The 25108-nt window shown below is 34.4% G+C and overlaps 2 protein-coding genes and 1 long non-coding RNA gene across 11 annotated transcripts in view; 1 reads left to right on the forward strand and 2 right to left on the reverse strand.

The window, feature by feature from the left end:
• LOC145524094 (platelet glycoprotein 4-like) overlaps positions 1-11749 on the reverse strand; it is a 66892-nt gene extending 55143 nt beyond the window's left edge. For all 8 annotated transcript variants that reach the window (XM_081535651.1, XM_081535648.1, XM_081535646.1 and 5 more), the window contains exon 1: positions 11708-11749. The gene's annotated coding sequence lies outside the window, so the exon portion shown is untranslated. The remainder of the gene's footprint in view (positions 1-11707) is intronic.
• Positions 1-18028, forward strand: part of LOC145524096 (uncharacterized) — a 119129-nt gene extending 101101 nt beyond the window's left edge. Inside the window, exon 3 of the long non-coding RNA XR_014067173.1 lies at positions 16655-18028. This is a non-coding gene — a long non-coding RNA (uncharacterized LOC145524096). The remainder of the gene's footprint in view (positions 1-16654) is intronic.
• The window catches only part of LOC145524093 (platelet glycoprotein 4-like), a 37512-nt gene continuing 28479 nt past the window's right edge, over positions 16076-25108 (reverse strand). The window contains exons 9-14 of one of the 2 annotated variants that reach the window (XM_081535644.1): positions 23560-23747; positions 22462-22580; positions 20938-21011; positions 20287-20341; positions 19295-19459; positions 16076-16708 (exon numbers count right to left, since the gene is read on the reverse strand). In XM_081535644.1, the coding sequence (XP_081391770.1) occupies positions 19295-19459; positions 20287-20341; positions 20938-21011; positions 22462-22580; positions 23560-23747 (601 nt within the window). In that variant the 3' untranslated portion in view covers positions 16076-16708. Of the gene's footprint in view, positions 16709-19294; positions 19460-20286; positions 20342-20937; positions 21012-22461; positions 22581-23559; positions 23748-25108 lie in introns of those variants that run through there. The other variant, XM_081535645.1, reaches the window with a different exon arrangement.

Below are 25108 nucleotides of genomic sequence, written 5' to 3' on the forward strand. Positions count from 1 at the left end.
TGGAATATAAGTGATTTAAAAATTTTAATTTTGTCACTACTAAAAATGGATATATGTATGTATATTTGTCCCTTTTCAGATTTTATGCCATCACCTAGTTGAGAATCTATTTTTCCTAAAATCATTCTCCTTTATTCACGCAGCCCATGGACTATAGGGAAGAGTCTCAAGGGAAAAAGCATCCCAATAAAGTCCACTGGATGACATAGGGAGCACATGTTCTTCATTGCCTCCCTCTCTAAACCTAAAAACTCATTACTAGGATATCCAAGGACCCTGAGTTCAGAGATGTCAAGTCACGAGCAGACCTGGGTACTGCCTAGACTCTGTCTGTTTTGAACTTAAAATTGAAGTGAGATAGTGCACACAGCCCAGTGCTGTTTAGTCAAGTTCATCAGAAAAGAGAAGTGTCAATAATTTATTCTTTCGAATTGCATGGCTAATTACTAGTCTAATACTGGTCTGGATGATATATAAGCCAAGATATAAGTGTTACTCTAATATTCCTGCATAGTGTTAGTCACTCAATCGTGTCCAACTCGAGACCCTATGGATTGTAGTCCACCAGGCTCCTCTGTCCATGGGATTTTCCATGCAAGAATGCTGGAGTGGGTTGTCACTCCCTTCTCCAGGGGATCTTCCTGACCAGAAGTTGAACCCGGGTCTCCTGCATTGCAGGCAGATTCTTTACTGTCCGAGCCACCAGGGAAGCCCAATATTCCTGAATACATGTACTGGTATTTTTGACAGAAAGAAATTGAGTTTATGTACTTTTTCAGATTTTGAATTGCCTGACTCACTCTTGTCACCTTGATGTAAGTTTTCCATTTTTTTTTCCCCTCTAAGAATATGCAGGGTATTTCACATGAGTGTATTCATCCTTTATCACATCAGCAGCTTTGCTTTCTGTGGTTTCAGGTACCCACACTTAAATAAGGTCAACTGAGGGTAACTGAAATTGTGCAAAGCAAAATCTTGAATAACGGGGGACCACTTAGGGTTTGGTGCTATCTGTGGTTTCATGTACAAGCTGAAGGTGATGGAATGTATCCCCCACACCCGTGGGTAAAGGAGGGATTACTGTACTTGGGTTCATTTATTATGCTTCAGTGCCTTGTCACCATGAGTAAATATTGCTGTCATAGTCATACTTTAAACTTGTGTTCATACTGTAAATTCCAAATAGAGTTGATTGACTCTTGAATATCACAGCGGGGTTACAGGCACAGATCCTGTGCACAGTAGAAAATATAGGTTATAACTATACAATCAGTCCTTCTTATCTGTGGTCCTGCATGCATGGATTCAACCAATCAACCATTGTGGATTGGGCAGTAATGTAGCTTTAATTGAAAAAAATCTGCATAAAATTGGAACCATGAAGTTTAAATCTTTTTTTTTCCCCAAAGGTCAATTGTAGTTTTATTCATTCAAGCAGTGCAGGAACAAGGCTTTATGTCAGACATGCACTGGATACATAAGAGAAAAGTTCAGGTTACTCAGCACATTCTATTCAACAGCTCTTTCACTTATGTTCAGCTTCAAAAACATGTGGTTTGTCCCCATTCTTCTCTCAAATGTAGCTATTTGTAGCAGGTAAAAATTTTTTCTTGCTTACTTGGTTTTCTTAATAATGCAGTTTCTTTTTAGAAACCATATTTATCATTTCACATACAAATTTTACTATAACTCCTCTGTGAAAAGTCTATAATCATTTTATAGATACATGTCTTAGAGTATCTACTACACAGTTGTTACCAGTAATGAGGTTATAATAGATGAAAATATCTGGTGTTTTGTGAAGATGGCTTATTAAAAGAAGAAAGAATGAAGTTGCTAATAGAATGATATTCAATATAGGAGCCAAAATGTATATTCTATTCTGTTAATGTTTTATTTTGGGTGTTAGTTGCTCAGCCCTGTCCAACTCTTTGTGACCCTGTGGACTGTAGCCCACCAGGCTGTTCTGCCCATGGTATTCTCCAGGGAAAATTACTGGAGTGGGTAGCCATTCTCTTCTCCAGAGAATTTTCCCAACCCAGGGATCAAACCCAGGTCTCCCAGATTGTAGGCAGATTCTTTACCGTCTGAGTTTCCAGGGAAGCCCTATTGTTTTATTTTACATATTATTAAAATGGAAAAGAAGAGATAAATACATAGATACGTAAAGACGGTTTGGAAATAAGCAAATGAGGAAAATGAGGCCCTGAGACGGATAATAGTTGTGCAGTGTATTACACAACTATTCTAGAACAACAACAGAGAATTTGGGGGTTTTTTTCCTATCTTATTCATAAGATAGAAATTATTATTTATACATACAAACATATGAAGAGTGTTAATAACAGAATATTGCCGCTTCTTACATGTTAAAATTTTATTTGCTAATTTTAGATTAAATTTTATTCTTCACTGTTTCATCTTAAGAAATAGACAAAACATCGATGTCTCTAGTAATTTACTGCTTGCTTAAAGTACTGGAGTTTAGAAAACAAAGGGGCAGAAAAGAAAACTAATTATTGGGACTTAACATCAAGAACAGAAAATGTGTTTTAAGATATCACTAATCACATACTTCTCTTGAATCTGTAGGGAGATCAGCTGTATCCTGTCAGTTCATAGATCATAAATTCTATTCCTTTTGTATCCTGTCAGTTCATAGATCATAAATTCTATTCCTTTTGTAGAATTCAGAATGTATCTATAAGTGGGCTTTCTTTGAAAAAAAGAAGAATATAATTTTTCTGTTTCTTCTTCGCTATCATATCTACAGAATGTTTCTAAAATGAACATATAAGTGCTACGCCTTTGCACAATGTTGGCAACATGGTGGTAGGAACTAAGGCTGAGCTACATGAAGTGTCTCCAATAAGTAGTTCAGAAAATCAGAGAAAGTGCCCAAAGAATCTGTAATTATTCCCATGTGTGAATAGAGCTACAGTCCCTGGGAGGCTCCACCTAGAAAAGGCATTGCCCAGAGGTAAAATTTCCTGGGATGTGAACTATGAAACTTTAAAACAGTTTCAGATTGCAAGAGTGCATGCTTGTCCCATAATGAATTTATCTTATAATTTATCCCGTGTGCCACTGGATCGCTACATAAAAGATTTTTAAAAATATATTTGTTGTTTAACTTATGGATGAGTATTTAAAACAAATGTTTCTTTTACTAGTTTATATAGTAAACAATTGAAAAAAGTACATGCAAAGATTTTAGTAACATCTTTCAGTATGCTACTTGACAATTCCAGAAACTGTTTGAAATTTTCTCTAGAGAATTTATTATTTACAATATGTATGAATTACTTACTGTAAGTAATTTAAAACTTTTTCTATAGAATGATTTGTCTTTATTTAAACTTGGTATCATCATTCAAGAAAGTCATTTGCTTTTGTCTGTAATTAGTTTCCTAAATATCCAAAAATATAAATTTTGGTTTATTTTTATTCTACCAAATTGTATATAATTTATACAATTTATTTAAATCAGGATCATTATTTTGAATTAATTCACTATTTCCAGTAGCAATTAAAGTGCCCTTGTTCATTAAAAAATGCGTAATAAGAGCATATCCAAAATAGACATTGCATTACAGTGTGGACAAAGTCAAGTTCACCAAAATCTGTGCAATTAAGATAGAAGATTAAACAAACTAATGACTCTCTAAAATAATAATTAGTTAGCAATTACATATTGCAAAGCATATTGGTATAAGTATGGCAAGTTATTTAATAGGAACTAATCCAGTACTCTTGCTTGGAAAGTCCCATGGACAGAGGAGCCTGGTAGGCTACAGTCCATGGGGTCGCTAAGAGTCGGGCATGACTGAGCGACTTCACTTTCACTTTCCCTTTCATGCACTGGAGAAGGAAATGGCAACCCACTCCAGTATTCTTGCCTGGAGAATCCCAGGGATGGCGGAGCCTGGTGGGCTGCCGTCTATGGGGTCGCACAGGGTCGGACACGACTGAAGCGACTTAGCAGCAGCAGCAGCAGCAATCCTACTATAATGATTTTTATTTTCATTATGGTTATTTTCACTCATAATTTAAATTAAATATCATATACAAGTAGCCTAATAGACAATGAAAATTCCCCAGTAATAAAAATGGATACTACATCATTTTAAATGTTAACAAATAAATGTTTACAGATAAACATACAATTTTAAACATCAAGCAAAATGACATTAACTATTGGACAAAGTTTCAATATTTTTAAACATAAAAGGTAAGATTGAGAACTTGGAAGACACAAAACCTAATTTTTTTAAAAAGCCTAATAACTTTAAGACAACATGTCCTGCTTGCTGCTGCTGTTCTATAACTCCTTAAGAGTATTTATATAGTAGTGTTATCTCCTATTATTTGGGAAGTGGAAATCTTTTTATTTAAAAACAATCATTATGACTTACTTTTATAAAGGCTAAGAAGGATTTTTCAAACAAATGCTCCAATATTTAAATAGACAGTTTTCTTAGGACCAATGTTATTCTGTAGAAAAACTCTACACTGAAGTCTTTATTACAAAAAAAAAAAAAAAGTGTGAGTTTAAATATGCTTAAAAAAATATGTCAGGTCCCAGTGAGTGATTTGTTGCAAGAGAAATTTAAAAAGGAGAAGAGAAAGAAACTTGCATCCTGTTATTGACATTGTTTCTCAAGGTCTATTTTTATTTTCTGCTGATGACTCATTACCTCCATCTGAGGTCCTTTGGCAGCACTTTTTTTTTTTAAACCATTTTTCCAAATAATTCAGAGGCCAGAGAGACATAAGGAAATAACTTGCTGAGTGGGCTCTAATATGCTCTGTTTTACTGCACAGTCATTATTCCATATGATAAACTGAGTCCCTGATGCTGGGAAAGATTGAAGGCAGGAGGAGAGGGGGATGACAAAGGACGAGATGGTTGGATGGCATCACTGACTTAATGGACATGAGTTTGAGCATGCTTCAGGAGATGGTGAAGGATAGGAAAGCTTGTCCATGGGGTCGCAAAGAGTTGGACACAACTGAGCAACTGAACAACAACAACAAAATTGGGTCCACTGGATCATAAGGACAGATTAGGGAGATTAGCAGAGTCTCACTTCCTTGTATGATTTAGTTTCCAGAACTCACTTCATGAAGTTTAAATAAAATGCACTTTCCCATACAGCATTAATCTAAAATGTTGTGCCTAACACTTGTGAAAATCACTGGAGACTGTCAGTCATAAAGGAAATAACCTATTTTTCTAACTGGATTTTTTTCACCATTTGTCACTTTCTATTAGTTTTACAAAAGTTTCATGACCACAACAAAATTCTTCTATGAAAACCAAAAATATTATTTCTCTCAGATTTTTTAGAATAAAAAACAACTATTAAATAACATCTAAGTAGAATTACTATTTCAGATGATATTTTATTATAAAAAGTATTTTCTTAAGTTAACTTTAAAAGACATTGCACTTGGGGAGAAAAAAAAGACCCTCCATATTAAAAATACAGTTTTTACAAAGAAATTCTCAATCACACAAGCAAAATAAAAATCTTCAAAGGTTAAGCTTTCATCTGACAGACAGACCAGCTGAATAAATGCTTCTCAATCAGCCTTGAAAGACAAGCTGACAATAATAGGCAGAAATGCATTTAGTTCTTTAGATCATTTTTAAACAGTGTGTAGGCTCCTTGCATTTGCTAGCTGTGCAACACAGCTGGGAAGGAACCCAAAGCACTTTTTTTCTGGAGAATTGCTTTCTTTTTCCAGGGTATTTTGACTGACACCTTTATGTAAAAATTAGTAAGTTATAAAAAAAATTATGTATATTAGAATTGTTTTTTCCAATGTCAGACCACTTAATTAAGACAAACTAGAAGTGGGCTGTGTAAGCTCATTATACTTTTCATTTAATAATAACTTACAGAAAGTTTACGTATTTTAAAAAGATAATTTCCTTAAAACTGGGACCTTGTATCTTTGTTGTATTAGTAAGATGGTAGTATAAAGGCTAATTTAACAATTATTTTGATTAAGAATGTCTATTTTATTGTATTTAAGCTGCTTTGATACATTTCCTTCTCAGCCTTAATTCTCACAGATACACACTCCATACACACCCTCCAGTGTGACAATATTAGCTCACTAACACAGAATTTCAGCTGCTATTTTAAAACGGCATATCTTGGATACATTGAAAGGTTAGGTAAATTATAATGTAAATATGAACACTAATAGAGGAAGATAATTCAGAAAAATACATGTAAACAGATGCCTAAATTGACTCTGAAGTTACTTGGATCACTAGTTAATCAGTAGCCTGTGCATGCTAAGTCTCTTCAGTCGTGTCGTGTCGCAATCTATGACCTCATGGACCGTAGCCCGTCAGGCTCCTCTGTCCAAGGGATTCTCCAGGCCAGAAAACTGGGGCTGCCATGCCCTTCTCCAGGGGATCTTCCAGACCCAGGGACTGAACTGGTATCTCTTAGGTCTCTTCCATTGGCAGGCTGGTTCTTTACTGCAGGAGCCACCTGAAAAGCCCAATCAGTAGCCTAATACCATCCAAATTCTCTGTCTCTGGAGAGAAAAATGTCACATGCTTCTGTGAGCAGCCCAAAGAATTATATTTCCATTTCAAGAGACAACTCTTAAGTGTTCGGTCCCATAAACAAAGTTCTTGAATAGCTTAGCATACAAGACCTGCAAAATACAGAGTTATGTAAAATCTTCAACCATATATTTATATTTTAAGCAAAATATTCATCTTAAACAGTAAGTCAGAAAATTGCCATATCATTTCTGAGTAATGTATGTTGAGGTTTCCATTTTAAAAAGATTATGTACGTATAATATCTGTCAGCAGATAATAGGGAGAGTCTAAGAGGACCCTTCCTCACGGGCCTCGGTTCTTGATAAAGACACAAAGAAGAATCTGAGGTCTTATCCACAGCAGAAATAAGTTTATTGAAGAAAACAGAAAGAACACCTCAAAGGAGAAGTGGGCAAACCAAGAAAGGCACTGCCCTGGAATGATGCGGGATGGGGTTTTTCAAGTCAGGGCTTTTGTGTATTCATCTAGGTAGGCATGGATTGACGTTTTTGATTGACAGTTGTAAGTTACATAACAACAGGCTCTGTTGTGCATGTCTTCCCCACACTTGAGGACACTGCTCTGCATTAAGGAAGCATGTGGTGGAGTTGGAGAAGTCCCTGTGGTTAGTTTGTCTACTGTACTCTGGGGCACATACATAGCCTGGGTGGAGTTGGAAAAGTTTCTGTGGTTATTTTGTAGCATATCTGTGAACTCTTCCTCAGCCTCACCAGGCCTGTCTGCTGTTGCAGCTGCTGCTGCTAAGTCACTTCAGTCATGTCCGACTCCGTGTGACCCCAGAGACGGCAGCCCACCAGGCTCCTTCCGTCCCTGGGATTCTCCAGGCAAGAATACTGGAGTGGGCTGCCATTTCCTTCTCCAGGACTGTCTAGGTGGGGTTTAGAGATTAGCTTGAAACTTTTTCAGCGAGGCCACCCCTCTGTTGCTCATGCTTAACTTTCTACCTATATTTACATAAGGTAACCTTATGTAAATCCACTGCTGCTGCTGCTGCTGCTGCTGCTGCTAAGTTCCTTCAGTCGTGTCCGACTCTGTGCAACCCCATAGATGGCAGCCCAACAGGCTCCTCCATCCCTGGGATTCTCCAGGCAAGAACACTGGAGTGGGTTGCCATTTCCTTCTCCAATGCATGAAAGTGAAAAGTGAAAGTGAAGTCACTCAGTCGTGTCCGACTCCTAGCGACCCCATGGACTGCAGCCTACCAGGCTCCTCTATCCATGGGATTTTCCAGGCAGGGGTTCCCAACCCTTGGGCCGTCTACAGGTACAGGACCTGTTAGGAATGGGGTGTGCAGCAGGAGGTGAGTGGCAGAGAACTGGGGTCCGCTGCAGAGCACTAGACAAATTTAGTAGAATGAAAGCTAGAATTGTCTATATGCCAAAGACACCTTAAGAACGGTGCTTTGGGAATGCTTTTTTATAGTTTTTTTGGAGGACCACTCAGAATTTCGAATCAGACAGACATAACTGACTCCTGATGTTACCACCACTAGCTTTATTGACTGGGAATTTGGAGTTAAATAACTTATTTTCTTAATCAAAAAAATGGAGGAAACTCAATTAAAGAATCATAATAATTAACTGAGTTAAGTTGTGTGTAGCACTTGACAGGGGCCTGATTACAAGCCAAAATGCTCCCCTCTCTATTTTTGCCTCTGGCCATTTTCCCCTCTTCTCTGTTTCCTGGAGATTACATATCTCCATCAGACATACATTTGATTGATTTTTTGGGGGTCCTATTTCTGCATCTGTTAGAATGTTAGCTCTGTTGTGAGGGGAAGGGGGAACTTGTCTGCTTAGTGCACTGCTGAAGCCCCAGAGCACAGAGCAGGCTGGTAGCTGGTAATCAGTTGAATGAATGGAAGCACACATGATTATCGTAACTACAGTGATATGTTGAAAGTAATGAGAATGACCAGAAATGAGAGGTTATTATAATGCTAGGTCATATCACAAATATGCTTGAAATGAAGGGCCTGTGTTAGGGAAGTAAATGGACATCGTAAGTTGAAATTTGGCATTCATCCCTTGCTACAGTGTGTGACTTGTTACTACTACTCTCCTTCTCTCTCAGTGGTAATGGAAATAGTTTCTTCTCAGGATAGTTGTAAAGATAAAGAGTGGTAATATGAAGGACTTAGCATAGACTGTGACATCGGAAAATGTTTATCTTATAGAATATATTAAGGTAATATGGAATAGTAAAAAAAAAATGAAAATAGTCAAAAAAAAAAAGAAAATGGTAAAAAAAAAAAAAAATTGAACAAAAATATGAATCACTGAATCAGTTCTTCAAAAGTGACCATTGTTAAGTATGCCCACATCCTCCTAGGAATTATATAAATTTTAAATATATATATGTGTGTGTATATATATATATATATATGTGTGTTTGTATATATATAAAGTTATAAACATATACTTGTCAGTTTATAACGCACACACAAATATATGTATGTGGCCCAGCGGTAAAAAACTAGCCCACAATGCAGGAGTTGTGGAAGGAGGACCAGGCTTGATTCCTGGGTTGGAAGGATCCCCTGAAGAAAGAATAGCAACCTGCTCCAGTATTCTTGCCTGGAAAACCTCATGGACAGCCAGCCCATGGGGTCACAAAAGAGTCAGACACAAATTAGTGACTAAACAACAACAAGGGATTGAAGTCTATACTGAGTCACACTTTCTGCAACTTGTCTCTTTAAAATGAAGTGCCTTGGAGATATTCTCATATTGTGGATAGTGTTAACTTTTTTTTTTTCCATTATTGAAAAATAGTCCATAATAAATGTAGTATTATCTTTTAAATGACCATTATCCTGTTTAATGTCACTTTTCTTTATTCTAGTTCCCTGATCTTACAAAAATAATGCTAAAAATTTGTGTCTATGCAGTTTTCTTTGTGTACTTGAGCACTAGTAAACAGCAGAAAGTAAAGTTTTTGGATTGAAAATATATAAATTTTTTGGTATAGAGAGTTTTTACCAAATTTAAGTTAAAACAGATAAAAGCAATGTTTGAAAATGCCTGTCTCCATACATAACTCACACTGGTTTATACTGAACTTTGTTTTTAACAAGTATGTATTTTATTGTTAAGTATTTAATTGAGTGAAGTTTAACCTATTTTCTTAACTGTATTGGCATTTACAGTTTTAAGTATTAGTGATAATAATTTTGTTCATCTTTTTTCCCCTCTGTCAGTTTTACCCTTCCTTACTAATTAGTAAGGAAATAGCCAGTCTTCTTAATTTGACAGTTAAAAAATATTTGGACTATTTAAAAATTTTTTTTGTATTTTTAAATTACTGAAAAATTTAAACTTTTATGCCATTAACTTTCACAGTGATTTCTTTTAAGTATTGTGTCATGTTTTGAAAGGCTTTCTCAAAGAATATGAAAAATTATAAGCTTTCTTCTACCATTTGTATATTTTTGAAAGAATCCTTTAAGACAGTATTTCTAGATAACCTCATTCATGGACTTTATCATTTGTGAAGTAAAAGAGGAAGAATAAAGTGTAGTAATTGTAAGTGAAAAGTAAGTGTTAGTTGCTCAGTTGTGTCTGACTGTTTTGCAGCCACATGGACTGCACGTAGTCAGGCTCCTCTGTCTCCAGGCAGGAATATTGGAGTGGGTTGCTATCCCCTTTTCAAGGAGATCTTCCCAACCCAGAATCAAACCTGGCTTTCCCACATTGCAGGCAGATTCTTTACTGTCTGAACCACCGGGGAAGCCCATTTTTGGAACACAGATGACAGATGCATAATAAGAGTTCTACAAGAGGAATCTCACGGCCCAAGTTCTGACCACAGCTCTATTAATAATAACAGTTTTGCAAACTGGCAGCACAGTTATACTCCTGATTTCCTTTCTTGTCAAAGAGAAGAACTATACTGTCTGCCTATATCCTTAAGCTGAAGATCAAATCATATGGTAGATTTAAATTTTAAAATGTGAAGCTATATGTGGGTTCTATGTGGCTGTAAAAATTTGTAGAGATTCACTTCTTTACAGTTCAGCGAATGAAAAAAATTTTAATATCATATGCATTGCAATTCTAGGTTGTATGTGTAAGCAAATATCTACAAATTATAATGATGATACAGGAATAGCATTAATGTATATTGGAGACTTATCATCTGCCAGTTGTCCATATAAGTGTCTCACATTTATCCGTATATTTATCTATATATTTATCCATAAATATCTCCATATATTATCATATCACCTTACTATGTTCTTTAGACAACTAGTTGAGGTCACACAGCTAATATATGCCAAAACAGGATTAAAATCCAGATATACTGACTGAGAAGCCTATATCCTCTTTGGAAAGAAAAAAGTATATACACACATACATGTAAATGAGTTCTTGATCAGGATCTAGTTTTACATATTCTTTTCAAGACATTTGTACAGATTGAATAACAATTTTAAATATGCTATTATTAGAAAAGAAAATAACAAATACAGTAAACATAGAGTGAACAATGACAATATTCTTTAAGGGGCAAGTAATAGAATTATTTTGAGATTAAAACAAAATTCATTCTAAAGACCTGTAACACATACAATGTACACATACACTGCAAAGTTTCTCAAAATATTAGTTACCAGTGTAAGACCATAAGGTAAAAATATATTTTATCACTTTAATCCTTGAGGTAACTAATCATGGAAATTTACTCACACACATTTATGCACATACATAACACAGATGATTGTGTGTCTGTGTATATGCATAAAAGAACTTCCATTTTTTAACCACTGCCTTTTTCATTTATAGAAATATTAAACCAGTGGCCGATTATATCTGCTTTATATGGTGAAGAGGGGCTTTATATACAGGGATAAAAATAAACACAAATGTGCATAATTTAGAAAGTGAATATTGAATACAAAAGACAAAGCAGGATATGATAATGTCAGTGAAAGCCTGACTGATTTAAAATAGAGGTTTCCAATATCATCTTTAAAAGAAAATTTAAAGGACACCATTAAAGATATAATGTAGAATATCAGTGTTATTAAAATTTAGAGTTAAACCATACAGTTTAATGAATCAAACCGTAGGATGAAAGTAAATGTACTGCATTAAAGATATAATATAAACTTACCCAAATGTTTTATAGAAGCCGTGGTAGGAGCTGTGTGTAAACGACAAATTAAAAAGAAAGCACTTCTTTATATGTAGATAGTTATCGTGTGGGCAGGGCCATCAATATGTAAATTTACTGGGCCTGCTGAAAGTGTTGGCAAACCTAAACTTCTCTTGAACTTTTGCAAAGCTGACTTAACTCTCTAAAAGAAGGGGGGCGGGGAGAGAAGTCATTTTTAAGATCTAGTCTTTATACAAGGCTTCCCTGGTGGCTCAGACAGTAAAGAATCTGCCTGCAGTGCAGGAGACGGGTTCGATTCCTGGGTCTGGAAGATCCCCTGGAAAAGGGAATGGCAACCGTCGGACATGACTGAGCGACTTCGCTTCCCCTTTTCACTTTCATGCATTGGAGAAGGAAATGGCAACCCACTCCAGTGTTCTTGCCTGGAAAATCCAAAGGATGGGGCAGCCTGGTGGGCTTCCGTCTGTGGGGTTGCAGAGAGTAGGCCACGACTGAAGTGACTTAGCAGCAGCAGCAGCAGCAGCACTTTCCAGGAAGATTGATTTAGGACTTTAGTCTTTAGGACTTTTTGCATATAATATCAAGTCATCTGCAGAAAGTGACAGATTTACTCCTTCCTTTCCAATTTAGATATCTTTTATTTTTTTTTCTTATCTGATGGATGCAGCTCAGACTTCCAGTACTATGTGGAATAAAAATTGTGAGTGGTCACCCTTGTCTTGTTACTGATCTTAGAAGAAAGTTTTGCAGCTTTTCACCATGGAGTATGATGTTAGCTGTGAGTTTGTCATAAATTACCTTTATTATGTTGAGGTACATTTCCTGTAATTCTGTTGGAAGTTTTTATCATAAATAAGTGTTGAATTTTGTCAAATGCTTTTTGTATATCTATTGAGATAATCATGATTTTTATTTTTCATTTTGTTAATGTGGTATATAACATGGAATCATTTGCACATGTTGAACCATCCTTGTGTCCTTGGAATAAGTTCCACATGATCACAGTGTATAATAATTTTAATGTGTTGTTGAATTTGCCTTGTTAATATTTTGTTGAGAATTTTGCATCTGTGTCTACCAGGGTTATTGATCTGTAATTTGCTTGTGCCTTTCTTATGTGGTATTGGTACGATGGTTTTGCTGGGCTTGTAATATGAGTTTGGCATGTTTCCTCTTCTGTTTTGGGGAAGAGTTGAGAAGAATGTATATCAATTCTTTGAACATTTCGTAGAAATCACTGATGAAGTTGTCAGATCCTGAACTTTTGTTTGGTGAAAGGTTTTAGATTTCTTAATTCAAGCTGTTTAATAGTAATTGGTGTATTCAGTTTTTCTGTTTCTTTATGATTCAGTCTTGGTAGATTGTATGTTTCTAGGAATTTGTCTCATTTCTTTTAGGTGATCAAATATATTGACATATAATTGTCAATATTAGTATCTAACCTTTGTTTTTCTATGGTATCAGTTGTAATGTTTCCTCTTTCACTTGTGATTTTATTTGAATCCTTTCACTTATTTGAATTTGTTTTGGTGCATGTAGCCAAGGTTTTTTTTATTTTGCTTATATTTTCATAGAATCAGCTTTCAGTTTTGCTGATCTTATCAACTGTCTTTTAGTTCCCGTTTATTTCTGCTCTATTTTTATTTCTTTCCTTCTGCTAACTTTGAACCTCATTTTTTTCATTTTCTAGTTCCTTGTGGGTGAGAGAAACATTGGCTTTCAGATCTAGTTGTATTGTGTGCTCATCTCTCAAGAGCAGCTACTAAAAGTTAGTATGCCTGATGTGGGGTTTCAACATTTTCCTCCTTAGAGGGATGCTCCAGGTTAAATTTACTCTTGACCATTTCTTGACGATGGCAGGATTGTTTTGCAGCCTTTTCTACCTGCCCTGATGTGGAGTTTTTCTCACTTGTTCTATGTGTCAGAAAACTTGCTCAGCTAGCTTTTAGTTTTTTCGGAGAAAATTGTTCTTTACGTTGCTGTAGGTTTGAAGTGTCTGTGGGAGAAGGTGAGTTCAGGAATTTCCTGTGTTGCTAGCTTCAGCTGGACCCAGAGTTAAATATTCAGTGAGAATGTAAATAATGCAGCAAAATAACAGATTTCAGCAAGAAATTATTTGTAGAAAAATTTCTGAATCCTTGTCACTCAGCTGTCCATTCAGTTGATTACTCCACTGATTCCCCGCCTTGTACTTCTCTAAACAAGCTGCTTGTGTGCTGGTGGCAGGGCTTGGGTGGGAAGGGAATGGGGATAAGCAAAAGGAAGTTAACTGCCAATACAGATAGGCTTCACAATCTTATGGGGCCTTTAATTTGTATATGCAGATATATGTAATGAACAGTGATTATTTAAGTGGAGTGGTTATTTAGAGTTGTAGATGGGCCTGAAGAGGCAGACAAAGAGAAAGCAGCCACAGTGTATCTAGTACATTGAAGTTCAACCAGAAACACTGAACTGACAGTTGGCACACACCTGCAACAAACTCCAACTCTAAATGTGGTCAATGTGTAGTTCAGACATTAATAATGGGTTAAGATAGACAGATTATTGCATGTGTAAAAATCCAAATGTAAATATCCAGCATTTTCACAAGAACAAATTTTCATGGATAACCAGCTTTCCTTATTACTACACCTTTTTTTCCCCGAAATTATACTTCTTTTCCTGAAAACTGAAAGTTATATAGATTGTTCTCTTTCTTCACATTCTTTTCAGCAAACACCCATTTTAAGATGCCATAGATTCCTAACTAAGGTTAACTCCTTTGCATATGCTATTCATTTTCAAACTTCAGTTTTGAACAACTATAGTTTAATAGAGATTAAGCCATACTTTAGAATGAAAATGTGCCGCTTTACCAAATAATACAGATTTTCTATGGAATAAAGAATGAAGATTCTTCCATGTGTATGGTTACACTTTGCCTTGGTCAAACAAGTCACATGTTTAATACATTTTCAAAAATGCCACTCCCAACTCAGCACATGCACATTCACACCGAAACATACACACATCCAAATCCATTTTTCGTGTAAAAAAATCTATGTCTCACTTATTGAAGTATATTTTCTACTGGGTATTTTTAATGTATTTTACTAATGTTTGAGTAGGAGTTATTTTTCCTTTTATAAACAATGTATAGAATTTAGAGAAAACTTGGTGAGGAATGATAGAGTTTAGAATATGCATGTATTTACCTATAGACACGTAAGTCAAAATCATTTTCCTAATACCTACATACAATGGGATGCATTTCTGTATGAAAATTTAAAAGTGAAACATGTATATTATCATATGTGAAACAGAACACCATTCCATGTTCGATGCATGAGACAAGGGCTCAGGGCCGGGGCAATGGGATGACCCAGAGGGATGGGATGGGGAGGGAGGTGGGTGGGGGGTCCAGGAAGGGGAACACATGTAAACCCATGGCTGATTCATGTCAATGTATGGCAAAAACTATTACAATATTGTAAAGTAATTAGCCCCCAACTAAAATAAATAAATTTATTAAAAAAAATAAAATAAAATAAAAAAAAAAGTGAATCGTTGATTGGTTATGCAGTTCTGCCATGAGGTAGATATGTAATTTTCATCCACTTCTTTTGAAGAGTTTCTACTTTACAGCGTTCAGTCCTACTTAGTTTAAGAAGTAAAGTTTCCTTTGTATTTCTCTTAGACTAGGATGTCCACAGATATCCTAATGCAAAGAGAGTAGACTTTTAATTATCTGAAGAGAATGTCTCTAATTGTACATTTCCATACATTGGGAGGTTAATTTTTCCCTCCCAATTAAATGCAAGGACATTACATCAATATGTTTTGAGTATCTTCAGATTTTCAAAATATCATTCTGAACCGGTGGTATCTCAGTGTGAGGTTTCAGGGTTTAGCCTGACAGCTAACATGAGGAAACTAAATTATTCTGGATTTTATTATCCAAGCAAACCAGTTACCAATAGTTTATGCTATAAACCTGTGTGTAAAACACAGAAAAGAATGTGATCTATCTTCCTTTCTATGGGGAGCCTTTTTAGGAGGACTTGTGGTCTCAACCAGCAGTGAACCCCTGCTGAGGAAAGCAGGGTTTCCTACCAACATGTCTTCTAATGAAAAGGAAAGATCCTTCATAATCTAGATTTTAAGTCCTGCAACTCTAAAGCATGGCCAAGTATCTTTTTATTTCCTTTTCCCCCAACTGGTTCAAAAATTAGCTAAGAAGAAATCTTGTTAAGGTTGAATTTAGAAACAATATTTCAGAAGGAAATAGAGATTCATAAAGAAATAAAAATTCAGATAGAATAGTCAGATAGAAAACTAGAGTAAATGTTTTGTGACACAACAGGAATTGGACAAAGCACAGGGTTTTGAGGAACAGCATCTTTTAATGTTTGAAACCAGTCTTTCTGAGGTGACTATGAAAGCAAGAAATATTACAACAAATAACTGTGTATGCACATTATATACTTGATGATCTTCCACACAATAATATCAGCATTATCATTTACATTTCTTAGTACTAGTACAGCATTCTGAAGTTTCCAAGCATAAGTTGTATGCAACTGAATAGAAAGATGAAAATTGGTTCAGATTTCCAGAACAGCTGGGCTTCCCTGGTGGCTCAGCTGGCAAAGAATCCACCTGCAATGCAGGAGACCTGGGTTCGATCCTTGGGTTGGGAAGATCCCATGGAGAAATAAAAATACTGGATCTTACCCAAGCCACATCTATAGAAACTAAAATCCATTCCATTGTGAACATGTTGAATTTTAAAAAGTGCTTTTATTGTTGTTCAAAGTACGGATTTTAATGACATTTTAGTAATCCTTTAGAAATGCGCTACTTCTCAGTGCAAAAAAAAACCAAAAAAAGTGAGCGATACCAGTTCTTCAACTATAAGGTGTATTTTGCAAAAATAAAGCATATTAAATCTTCATTTTGTAGGTCGATATTAATAATGGTCCTGATGTAACTGGTGCATAAAGATTCATTTGCTTCCTGAAAAGGAAAAGAAAGGTAAGTACTTACCAGAAAGCTGTGGAAAAATGAAACAGGTAATATTTAAATTCTGTATACTGAAGGTGTCATATTTTCTAGTAATTAGCCCAATTTCTCAAGCTGGAGAGTAAAATTCTGTGATGCACTTCATGGATAAAGCAATTATTTTCCCATTCCAGGGAACATGTTTGGAAGGTTCCTTCCCAGCTCTCAAGAGCTGCACACAATCAGATAAGGAGGGTCACTCATTAAATCCACTCTGCATGAGCATTTCCACTCTTTGTTGTCCCTTCAGACCATCCTCCATTTAGTTGTGTATGTACTACTACTTTAAAAAAGACTGTTGGCTTATTCTCTTTGTGATCCATTGAGTAAAACCACACCTTCACTCTACCATCTTTGCTTTATTCCCTCTAGTACATCCATCTCCTTATTTTTCAATTATCTATAAATCTTCCAAAAGGCATAATTATTGTGATATTTAAAACTGAGGCTTGTTTAAGAAAATCTATTATCTGTGATTCTTCTAAATATAGTAAATAAATTACCTAGAAAATTTTTCTTCTCTATCTGTAAAGAAAGAAAAGATATGTCACAGTGTAAAGAGCAGTAATTTTTCCTTGTAACAATCAGATGTTAAGGCAAACCAGTATATCAATACATGTTGAGAAAGGAACTCTGGGAAGTTTTCGGTCTTTCACCTTCATATAGCCAGGTACAGAACCATGATAACTGATATTCAAGGCTCATTAAGCACTGATGAAATTGTTCATGTAATTTTAATAGAGAAAAATATAGAAAAAAAATTTACCACTATTGCACTTCATTTTGAAAAGCATGTTTTTCCACTTGAACAAGCTTTTATTATATTTTAATTTTTCAGTGGATGATCTTTTTGTTTATTATATAAATTGTCTGGTTTACTTTGTTTAATCATAACTCATTTGTTATTAGACTGATGACAGGTCTTAAAGGTGATAACCCTATATGCGAGACAGAATAAGAGACACAGATGCATAGAACAATTTTATGGACTCTGAGGGAGAAGGTGAGGGTGGGACATTCTGGGAGAATAGCATTGAAACATGTATATTATCATATGTGAAACAGAACACCATAAAAAAAAAAAAAGGTGATGCAATATATCCTTTATGTGTTACAATGTGAGTGTATTAGTTTAGCATTTTGAATACATTCTTATCAAATGGATTGTAGGCAGAATTGTTCCATCTTCTTGTTAGTAAGTAGTGACAGAAATCAGAAAGAAAGATTGAAGTGCCTTCCTAGGCTCAAACTCAAAATCTCATAATCCAAAAAAAATTATTGGTCCAAATTTTCCACTTCATTTTTCTTGACATGCACTATGACTGATATAACACTTTGAAAATAGACAATTTTGCTCTGCTTAAGTTTATGACTTTCTGAAATGACTCCATAATTTACAATGGATGCTAATGAATCCTTGCTTATTGGAAACTCACAAAATATTATTAGGGAATAGTTGTGATAATTCGTGTAAAATAGTTACCATGATTTTGGCACACACTAAAAGCTCAGTAATTATCAGTAGCAGCTCCAGAATTTCAACATAAGACAACTTAAAATCCACAGTTGGGTTGGAAGCATATAGCAAGAAGACTTGTTTTAAGTTATGGTTTTTCATAGCAAGTATATTGCTTTTACTTTGATTGTATATATTTTTTGATGTTCCTGGAAAGACGGCAGATAGAAACTATGGGTCATACCTATGCCATGTATGGTTATTAAAGAAAGGCTTAGGGAAGATACATTCAGGCATTCATTCCTCTATGTACAAGCGGACATGTGTAGTAGTATCTAAAACACAGAGGCTTAAAACACTTCTATAGCTTTTGCCAAAACTCAAATTTGTATGTATTTATCTGATTTTTCCTGTAAACTCTGAGTAACTTAATTTTACTGTGTCAAACATTGTTTGTCTTCTGTTTTCTTGTACTGTTATATTCAATTTAAGCTCATGTATTGTAATCATTCATTAGGGCTTCCACATTACACATTTTTGGTGCACATTGAGATTTTGGATAGCATATATATATGCAACAATCCTGTTTATATTAATATGCTATTTTCATTTTAAAGTGGCATATTTTATTTTATCTCTATCATTTATTGAGTTTTCATTTCTCATTAATTTTTAGCTTATTTACTTTTCCTTTTTATTTTCTTTTTCCTTGTAAATTCCAGTCTCTCCAAATATCTACCATTTTCAATTTTACATAAATTTCCTTAATGATCTGTTAATTATCTATAATTTTAATATAATTAACTAGCTAGAAATAAGAAAAAGTACATATATAACTTATGTGCAGTATTCTTTGTCACACAGCATGTGACAATTTCCTATTTTAGCCATTCCTCCCAGATTCATTGATGTTTTCACTTTCATTAAGCATCAAAACTTCAAGGATGTATCAGAAATGATAGATGGCCAGATATGTGGCGAAATACTTACAGCTAACTTGTAACCCATTTTTGATGAAATATCAAGTAATATATAAATGAATATTACTAAAGCCATATATATATATTGTTATATATTTTACTTACTTATTTTGCACTCTTCAATCTACATGCACAGTATGATATTGTAAAAGCAATAAACATCACTGCACCAACACTCATTAAGATCATTTCTACCAGGCCAAGGAGGTTTATTTTTCCAGTCACTTGATTTCTGAACATTTCTGCCTTCTCATCACCAATAGTGGCAGTCTGCAATCAAGATAACTATTAGCATTATTTCGTTTCGTTAGCTTAACAAGTTACTCAAAACTCTCCACTTTTGTATCAGTCCTTTTTCAAAACAGTGTGTTAGTTATCTTTATAAGACAAGCCAATGAAAGTCCTTTTGCATATCAAAGAAGGCAATAAATGTCAAGGTCAAATATTTAGAGAAATAAAATTTTCCTCCCTTGAACATGTTATATGCACTGACTTTATTGATCTATACAACAGTCTCATGGAAATATCTTTAAGTTTTCCAAAGGATGTTTCCTAGTGACAGAGGGAAATGGCAAAGGTCAACAGTTTCTTTCCTCTAGAGATTTCTGCAGTGCTTTTCCTAATTCTGTGGTTAATGGACTCCATGATTTGTACTAAAAATATTTTGTCAGGTACTTGGATAGAATGCTGACACCTACTCTTACTTGGTCATTATAAGCTTGACTTGCTTTTATTAGCACTACTATAGTCACAGTGAGTTCTTGGAGTTACATATATGCATGACTCTTTCCTAGCACAAGCAGTATGGCAAGAAAAATGTTTTCTAGTTGTATTATGAAAATAATCTAAAATTATAGGAAGTACTTCATCTTCCAGAAGTAAAAACACTGGAAACTAATGTAAACCTTGATATTTCTGTGTAGCTTGGTTCTCTGAAAATATTTATATGTTTAGTAATATATAAACTCGCTCATATAAGTAATGGAAAGATATACAACTTCAAATTCTATACATGTATATTTTATTTTCAAACATTGAAAGCTTTTTCTATGTAGGAAGTTTATCTTTTTTGGTGACTAATAGATAAAAATACTGACCTCATTAAGCCAAAGAATAGGCACCAAATAGTTGTGTTTCAGGCCCTTTAATGCTCTGTAATAAAAGTTGAAAATAATTATGAAAATATATACTAATATAATACAAATATTTAATACAAATGTAACTGCTAGTGTAAATAAGTGTTCATAAATTTCTGAACATTTTAAAAAATTCTAAAAAATTACATTCTAAAAAATTACAAATTACTAAGTTTCTTGATTTTTTGTTCCCTGTAATGAATCATTTAAATTTTAATATGTCTGTTTCTCAGACATCTTTCATTCATATAAATCTTTCTAATACAGATTTCTAACTAGACTGACTTTTTGTAAGTATATATTTTCCCTTTTGATAATTTATACCCAGTAAACTTGAATTTTAAAAACAATTGTTATGGAAATATTTGGACATCTAGCAAAATGAGCAGTGTCACCAAATACTAATTCCAGAATATGTATAAATACCATTTCAATATGTACTAGATACAATTCTAAATTACAGATAAAAGTTATAAGCATTTAGTAATTATTTCATGATATTAAGCCAAAGAGAAGTTTTAATTTTATACTATTTCCACTTAGTTTCATACATATACTCACTTTCTGACAAAAAAATATTAAAGTTTTAATGAACCTATTTAAGAGACTCACACAATATTTTTTGCTGGCTTAACTAGTATATTGATCTGCAGCCGTTGTGCAAATTGTAAAGTGAATCCAGTTATCTAAAAAGAGAGAAACTAAAATAATCACCAACTTCTTTTAAATAATTCATTTATAATATCCAAAACTTATTGTTATAGAAACTAAGATGAAACTGTAGTACTTAAAACTTATGCAATTTATTTATTAATTGAACATATTAAATATTATGTACATAAAGCTTCATAATTACATTTTATGTGTATATGCATGAGTGTATACACACATGTGTATATATGCACACACACACACAATTTCTTTGCACAACTACTATCAAGGTTTTAGTTAGATTTGTGATAGTTCTCTGAATTGGTTTTGGGAAATCAACAACAGTAGTGAAATCTAGTACTCATATAGTCAGTTTAAATCCTGAACTATGTATGGTCAAAAATATATTCAGTCAGAACCCATAGTATTATTTTAAATGATATGTGGCTACTAAAATTCTGGCATGCCATTTAACTTTTGAAAAGGAGAATATTTGAAATAAATTAAAAGTTGAATATGTTACAGTACAGGAAACTTAATAGATTTTTCTTGATGCTAAGTATGCTGCTGCGTCGCTTCAGTCATGTCCGACTCTGTGCGACCCCATAGATGGAAGCCCACCAGGCTCCTCCGTCCCTGGGATTCTCCAGGCAAGAACACTGGAGTGGGTTGCCATTTCCTTCTCCAATGCATGAAAGTGAAAATTGAAAGTGAAATCACTCAGTCACGTCTGACTCTTAGCGACCCCATGGACTGCGGCCTACCAGGCTCTTCTGTCCATGGGATTTTCCAGGCAAGAGTACTGGAGTGGGGTGCCATTGCCTTCTCCCAATGCTAAGTATAACTGCCTTAAATGCACATATACCCATAAAATCTTTTAGCTCCTTGTAATCTGCAGTGTCCCTTCATATAAGGAATATTCACATTAAGTATAAAATGAGCATAAAATTGTAATTTATACTAAATTGTTTTAATTCAATTAGAATCATATCTGTCATTTCTATTCATGAATTATGAACAATTAAAAATGCTTATAAAACTTTATATGTTGAAAAACTAAAATAGAATTACTTTGGCATTTCATAAGCGACAATAGGAAGGCAACCAACATTATTTTCCTTGAAGTAAAGTAAATATACACACATCACTCTATGTAGAATAGATAACCAACAGGAGTCTACTATATACCACAGGGAACTATACTCAGTATTTTTTAATAAGGGAAAAGAATCTGAAATATATATATATATATATATATATACAAAAGTATATACACATATATATATAAATATGACTAAACCACTTTGCTATACACCTGCAATTATATGGCATTGTAAATCAACTATAATTCACTAAAAAATTAATTTATCTAGTTTGTGATATAATAAATATGATCAATAAATGTGATTAACAGAAACAAGAGCATTTAATTTTTCTTTTAGTAAAAAGTACTAAAGCAATTAGATCAATAATATATTTGCTTACAGGTTCAACATCTAAGTATGTGCTATGTTCCTCTTCATTTGGACTTAAGCCTTCAATAGGTTCTGCAATTTCAGGACTTGCATGTAGAAAATGAGGAAGTGAAATGTACACAGGTTTTCCTGAAAACAGTGTTTAAGAAACATTTGGGATAAATTGTTTTCCTCATTTCACATAGCACTCAGAAAAGATTTCCTTGAAAATAAAGCTTTTTAACTTAAGAAAAGAAAAAGAAACATAGAGTTGCTTTGAATAGAAATTGAGGGATGAGGGTGAGGGAAAAGTATCACATTTGATCACTTTTGATCAAAAATAAAACATGAACTTCTGTTGTTCATCCCTTAAATGTTTATTTTCAATATATAAAGCTTAGCTAATGAACACAAAGTTATTAATACAACCATATACCTTCATGTTTCAGGCAGTAATATGTCTTTGAGAATTTATTTAAGAGGCTTTTCTTTCTTTATTATCACCTACTCCGACATGAAGAAGGTGAGCAAAATGAGAGAGACTCCCAAGTTATTGATTGAATCAACTTTTGTTTCAGAGACATCTTGAAATATGCTTACTTTTATTTACCATTTCCTAGAGTAAAAAAAGTTAGAAAAATGTCAGATAGATCAGTTGGGATGCCCAGAGTATTCTGGGAATTATTTTCATTTTGCTCTATATCTAAAAGGAGCAGAGATTCTGCACAGAAAAGGAAACTATCAAAAATGAAAGGCTGGGATGGAATGGGAGACAATATTTGCAAAACACATGATTAACATCCAGAATATACAAGGAATTCACACAACTGAAAAAATAACGCAATTAAAAAATGAGCATAGGACCTAAAGAGATATTTTCCAAAGTAGCTCAGGGAAGTATCAGTGTGGTTTTATCTAAATGAAGTTTTGCAACACAGAAACAACTGGGGCCTTGAAAGTGGGACAAAAATGAAAGAAAAAAAAAAAAATCCTACTATTACCCTTACTTTCTGCCCTTATTGCTTTCTCACTTTAGATTTCTTGTAGAAAAGGAATCCTGAGTGAAGTTTACATTTTAAAGAATACTGCAGATTAGGCCATGAATTGTGACATGAGAACTTTTGCATACCTTCTTTGCATTTGCTAATATCTAGCACACCATATAAGGTGCAATCCTTGGAGATAATTTTTTCTGTGCAGAAACAATGGTTGTCTGGATTTTGAAGTGGAGATGCAAAAACCCTGGATGGAAGAACAAATCTATACACAGGGATTCCTTTTAGATTAATTTCGGCTCCAAACACAGCGTAAAATGACCTAAACACAGATAAGAAAGAGCTTCATTTGGGGAACCTCAACTTCATTCTGGAGATTTTTTTTTTTTTCTTATTTTAAAATTTATATTATTGCTTTAAATTAGAAAAACTGGATATAATCTTGTTAGAATTGTTGCTTAATTCCCTAGAAAAAAAGTTCTTGTGATCCTCTGTCCATGGAATTCTTTCAGGCAAGAATACTGTAGGGATCGAACCCAAGTCCCCTGCATTGCAGGCAGATTCTTGACTGTCTGAGCCACCAGGGAAGCCCATTTAAAGACATACTAGGGCTCAATACCTGAGTATGAACTATTTTTACCTTTGTTTTCAAACTCTTAGAATAATTTTTGTTTCAAAATTACTATGGAGTAGTTATATTGAAGGTATTTTCAGAGTGACTTTCTTCTATAGATTAAATATTTACGTGACTGGGCTTCCCTTGAGGCTCAGATGGTAAAAAATCTGCCTGCAGTGCAGGAGACCTGGGTTTGATCCCTTGGTCGGGAAGATCCCCTGGAGGAGGAAATGGCAACTCACTCCAGTATTCTTGTCTGAAGAATTCCCTGGACAGAGGGCTACAATCCATGAAGTTGCAAAAGAGTTTCACATTCTTTTTCAGAGTCTTTTCCATTATAGGTTATTACAAGATATTGAGTATAATTCCCTGTGGTTAACACTAGGACCTGTTGTTTATTTTATATAGAGTAGTATTTTTATGTTAATTCCAGACTCCTAGTTTACCCCTGTTCCACTTTCACCTTTGGCAACTGTCAGTTCATTTTCTATGTCTGTGAAACTGTTTCTGTTTTGTAAATGAGTTTATTTGTACCATTTTTTAAGATTCCACATATAAGTGATATCATATGATATTTGTCTTTCTCTGACTTACTTCACTTAATATGGTAATCAGTAGATTCATCCATGTCGCTGTAAATGGCATTGTTTCATTCTTTTTATGACTTGAGTAATGGTCCATTGTATATATACACCAGGTCTTCTTTATCCGTTCATCTGTTAATGGGTATTTAGGTTGCTTGCATATCTCGCCTGTTATAAATAGTGCTGCTAAGAAATTGGGGTGCATATACCTTTTCTAATTCGAGTTTTTGTCTTTTCTGGGTTTATGTTCAGGAGTAAGATTGCTGGCAACTCTACTTTTATTTTTTAAGGAACCTCCATTCTGTTTTCCGTAATTGCTACACCAGTTTACATTCTCATCAACAGTATAGAAGGGTTCCTTTTCCTCCACATCCTCTCCAGAATTTATTATTTGTAGATGCTTTGATGATGGTCATTATGACTGGTGTGAAGCGATACCTCACTGCAGTTTTGATTTGCATTTCTCTGATAATTAGCAATGTT

Source organism: Giraffa tippelskirchi, chromosome 10, assembly GCF_054371585.1.
Source record: "Giraffa tippelskirchi isolate mGirTip1 chromosome 10, T2T-mGirTip1v1.2.pri, whole genome shotgun sequence".
NCBI lineage: Eukaryota > Metazoa > Chordata > Mammalia > Artiodactyla > Giraffidae > Giraffa > Giraffa tippelskirchi.